We start from the raw sequence: 5065 nt of genomic DNA on the forward strand, positions 1-5065 counted from the left end.
TCGCTGTGATAAAAACACAGAGGAAATGATGGTTTTGCCCTTCGCCCTGCCGCTTGTGACTGACAAGGTCTGACTGTCCTGCCCAGCAGCCGTGACCCTTTGCGTCACAGGGAGTTGACCTCGGAGGGAGTTGATCCCGCTGAAGCAATGGGCCTGTGTGAACTCGAGCAGCGGAGGGGAGGTGTTTCCGTGTCTGGCTGCGGCAAGGCCTCGTCTTCCCTGCTGGGAAGCATGAACTGGGGACCAAACCCGCAAAGGCTGCCCCAGGGCTGTCCCCCTGAGCAAGGGGGGACCTCCTTCAAGCTGCAGAGCTGCTGCAGGTGTATCCTGCATGGGGATGCCTGTCTGTCCAGAGCTTTTGCTGTGATAAGAGAGTAGAAAGTAATCTTTTTTTGTAATTGAAAAAAAACCCCAAACCCTTAACAATTGTTCAGTGAGTTGAGTGACCCGGTTTGGATGTACGTGTGACTCGTCCCTTGGCTGGCAAGCTTGGCACAGCGGTGGCCAAGCCAGCAGTGCGGCACTAGGGCCACGTGCACTGTGTGCTAGGTTTGGCTGTGGCTATGTGGTGGATCTGCGCCAGCGGTGGAGGAAAAGTGGTGAGCCTGCCCGCAGAGATGGTGCCAGCTCTGCAATGCAGCTGGGCTGGCGTGGGGACCTCCGTCTGGTTATCCTTCACCACCCTGCACCTTCGCAAGGAAAAGCCTCTGGGGGAGCTGCTGGGGGCATAAAGAGCTGAAACTGGTTTTTGGCTCCTGAAATGATGGCTTGCCTTCCAGAACGTGTCCTATCTTGAACTGGTGGCAGGGGGCCAAAGTCCTACAGGCAGTTCCCCCTGTGGGACCTCAGTGGGAGCCGTGTTTGCGGTGTTGTGACCAGCGTTTAGGCATGACGAGGAGATAAATCAGCAGGCGTCTCGCAGGGAGTGTGCGGCGGGGATGCTCTAACAGCAGCCTGCCATTGCAAGGGTGTCTCTGGTTCTGCACTCTCTGGCAAGCGTTTGCTGGGGCTTGGCGTCTCACTAGAGGTATCAGCCTTGTCAGAGAAACCGCAGGTGTGTCCCCAAAGCACAGACCGTTTTCTGTCAGCAAACACCTCTCTCTGTTGGTGTCCCCATTCCCCTATAGGGCTATGCTGCCTTATTGCCGACTGATACTAAGTAGGGAGGCAGTGCCCCAGGCTTTCACCTTCCATGTGTTTTCCATGGTGGGGCACTTCCACAGCTGCCTGCATCAGCTGGCTGGGGGTAGGCACCTGCAGCCCCAATGGGTTTTGGCTTGGTTCGTGACACCAGGGATTTCTGCAACACACTTGTGGCACTGGTGGTGTCTTGTCCTTCTCTTTGTACTGAGGCTTACAGAGCACAAACACTTCCCAGCCACTGGGATTTTAGACCTGGGATGCTTGATCAGCAGTAGCAGACAAGCAGTGTCTGATCTTCCTGAACTGTTTTGGTCTGATGAATATTCAGTAAAAACATTTTCAGTGCTGCTCCTACATCGCAGACCATGTATGTTCCTGTGTCCCTATAGCATCTAAGACCTCTGTGCTAGACAGACTGAAAGAAAATGATACATAAAAAAACATGTCTTCACCTGTGCTCTTAAAGCCATGTGGGGACAAGTGCTGTCTCTGTGGTGCCTTTTAGTAAACCACAAGAGTGTTGACAACAGGTGTTTCTGTTCACCTGGACTCCTGTAGGCTGGGGAGATCATCCATCTCCTACCTGCTGGGGTTGCATGGCATGTTATTAACCAGATTGAATGGATGAAAAGTTACTTGGAGAGAGAGATTCCTTAAATGCACCCTCGCAAGGGATGGAGGCAAAGGCACAGGGGTTCAAGAATGTGTTATGGCTTTGAGTACAGCAGTAACTTCTTTATGCTTTGTTGGTTTAACTGTATGTTTAATGTCACATTTGTCCTTTTCTGCAATTTTGACAGGATACAAGAACTTGCAGAACCCAAGAAAGTGGCTTGTGCAAATGATCCCAGGTAAAGACATGCCCAGACAGCCTCGGCTCAAGGACTGGGGACCGATGGGGCCTCAGCTGGTGCAGACCCTTTGCATTTGTCTTGCTCTGCTTTCCTCTCAAGAGCAGAAGTAGCTCCAAAAAAGGATTGAAATTCTTAGTGCATGAGGGACTCTCTTCAATTTGTTCTTTCTCATTTTCAATCCAAAAACTGGGCATGACATGAGTCTTGCCTTTGCTGCCCCACTGAGATGTTGCAGGGTAGGATGGTGCTGTGATGCGAGGGGACCAGACCTCATTGGCACCACAGGCTGCTGTATCCTGGAGAACACAGTTAAGCTTTAGGAACAGAGTTGCTGTCTGCGTTACGGGGTCAAGTGATGTCTTGACAAGCCGGGGCAGCAATTTCTTAATAACGTCTCATCTCCACTGTCTGGATGGGTGTCACTGTGCTTGAAAAAGGCTCCACAAACCCATCGCCCTGTTCCCTGTCCTGACTACCCTGGTACCCTCTCCCACCGTGGCCTCTGTCTCAATGAGCAACTCCAAATTTGCCCTGGGCACAGGAGAGTAACCACTAACGTGCTGCAAAACCTCACCCACTTTCCATGGCACACCCTGACCGTAACATTATCATTATTTTTACTGTCATACCTGTGGTATAGTTAGGTGGTAGTGGTGAGGCAAGAAAAATGCAATCATGAAACTCCCCCAGGGGTTTCAGAGGTGTAATGAAACGACCCTTTCTGCACATCCCTGGTAACTGTAAAACCAGACCCATCACTTGAAGGCTCTTTTCTTTTTGAGTTGACAACAACCACCTGGACAGTGTTAGGAAATTCAGTGCCGTAGAAGGTGAGCGCTCAGGGGATGGCAGCAGTGCTGTACAGCTGTGGGGAGCCATAGGGACTGTGCGTGTGTGTGTCTCATCCGAGGTGGGAAAGGATAGCCCTGGCAAGCACATATCACACTTGTGCGTGTTTCTAAAATTTTACACCCTTGCTGTTCTCGCTAGGCTGGTGTGGGGAAACCAAGAGATGATCTGGACCCTGTCGCGGGGTGCTGTGACAACTCAACCATCACCAAGAACAGTGGCACTGGCCAAGCCCAAACAAGATTTTGGCAAGCACCAATGCAGGTCAGTGATTAAGAGGAAATGGCCTCAAGTTGAGCCAGGGGAGGTTTAGATTGGATATTAGAATGCATGCCTTGATGGAAATATATATGTGTCACACCTGTGTGTACAGAAGGACTGTCTGTCCCTAGAGTGTTCCCTGTCTGTATTGGGGCTGATGCAGCCCAGCCAGGCACAAGGACACAATTAGTGACCTCCTGCATCCTCTTGGAGCCTGGCCTAAATCTTGAGAATAGAGGTTAGGAAGTGCTATGAACAGAGAAATCTTGCAGTGTCCTGCTGGCTGGAGGGAATCCAGGCCTCTTGCCTTGAGTTAAACCTCTGCTGTCACTGCATGGTGAGTAACCAGTGAAAGCAGTCCATGTTTGGGAATCGGAGTGAAAAATGATATAAAAAAAAAAGTAAACTTCATTGGGGCTGTGAGATGATGCATTACTTGAAGGAACTCATCTGTAGCTCTGTTGGAAGGGATGAAGCTCTTTTGGAGACAGGATGGTGGTTGCTAGTCTGTAAGAAGTCCTAGCACTAAGATGAGACTGTGCTGCACGCCTGGCTTTCCTCTACCTGGAGGGATGTCAAGACACGTGTGTCTGAGTTTTCTCTCTCTCTGTCACTGTCATCAGTTCAGGGGCTCTCATCCGCCTGAGAGCTTCTGCCTCTGACTAATGGTGTCTGACAGCCCTTCCTGCCTTTCTACTCACCTCTCCTCACCACCTTCCTGGTGATGACAGGCAGCTGCCAACAGCTGTGGCTGATGGAAAGCTGGATGAGCATGCACCAGGCAAGCCTGGGGAGATCCCAAGATGAAAGGAGCTGCAAGAGCACAAGGTGCTATTAAGCCATTGAAACAAAGAGGTTTCTAAATTGGCAGAGCTGAACAACAGAGATGCTGCAAGGTTTGCATTGTGGAGTGGCTTCTTGAAATGGTCCAGGGAAAGGCCGAGACTTTGAGAGCAATGCACTGAGGGTGCTTAAAAGAGGACTCTGCATACACAAACAACATTTACCTTTAAAGTCAGGAAATCTCAAGTGCAAATGCCCATTGGTTCATGGCTTTTCCATGTGAACCGGTGCTAACTTTTGTAGATGCAGCAGGCATGTGTGTTTCACCAGACTTAGGATACCATCTGCCAGGATCATGTTCTCCATCAGTTGCCTTTTACTAACATTTCTGTTCTGTTCCTCAAGATCCCTCTTCTTGTACAGCTGCGGACGGGAATCAACAATCTGGGAGCGTCCCCTGCTAGTGGATTTTGGCTTCCCTTCTGATCGGCTGCTGAAGTTGTCTGAACCTAAAAAATACCTGGCTGCTTACCTGCAGCAAAGGTGAGAGTCCAGAAAGCCTGTGGGGTCCTATAGGTAGGCCCTTGGGTCTTGTAGCATCAGTGCAGCTTCAAAGTAGTAAATACAGGAACAGAGGATGGGTACAACAGAGGGCAAAGTGCAGAGCAGGGACTCTGCTGGGATTAGGACCTCTGGACTCATGGCATGAGTGGGTTCTACGCTGGAAATGGCCGCAAGACAAAGCTGCCTTCTGCTGCAGCAAGCATGAGGCTTACACCAGGCTGCAACTGGGATGTTTAAGCAGTGTGGGGGAATATCTGTAAGTGGCGGCGCCATGACGCTCTGCTTCCAGACCTCGCCAGTCCCCCGAGTGGCCCGTGTCACCAGCTGCGCTGAGCTATAAGGCCTCCCCGCGGATCCTGGAGCTTGCACGGCCAAAGGTGCTGCACCCAGAGTTTCTGCTGGCCAGAGAGGTGAGGAGGTGGCTGAGTGAGATTTGGAGGGGACAGTGCTGCAACAAACTGTCCTGAGCTTTTTCAGCCCTGTGTCCTGCCCTTGGATGTGCGCAGTGTGTGCTATGGAGGCAAGAAGCTCTCTGGTTCTGCTGGGGTTTGAGATACTGAGAGAAACTGCCTTTTCAGACTGAGGTGCTGTCTTTGAAAATCTTCCTGCTG

At 51.0% G+C, this 5065-nt stretch overlaps 1 protein-coding gene across 1 annotated transcript in view; it reads left to right on the top strand.

Moving 5' to 3' along the window:
- Nucleotides 1–2987: 2987 nt before the first annotated feature.
- THEGL (theg spermatid protein-like) overlaps nucleotides 2988–5065 on the top strand; it is a gene marked incomplete at its 5' end in the record, with an annotated part of 4551 nt that continues 2473 nt past the window's right edge. The window contains 3 exons of the mRNA XM_010296064.1: nucleotides 2988–3138; nucleotides 4342–4433; nucleotides 4744–4864. Of these exons, the coding sequence (XP_010294366.1) occupies nucleotides 2988–3138; nucleotides 4342–4433; nucleotides 4744–4864 (364 nt within the window). The remainder of the gene's footprint in view (nucleotides 3139–4341; nucleotides 4434–4743; nucleotides 4865–5065) is intronic.

This window comes from Phaethon lepturus, unplaced genomic scaffold (genome assembly GCF_000687285.1).
Source record: "Phaethon lepturus isolate BGI_N335 unplaced genomic scaffold, ASM68728v1 scaffold23290, whole genome shotgun sequence".
Classification (NCBI taxonomy): domain Eukaryota; kingdom Metazoa; phylum Chordata; class Aves; order Phaethontiformes; family Phaethontidae; genus Phaethon; species Phaethon lepturus.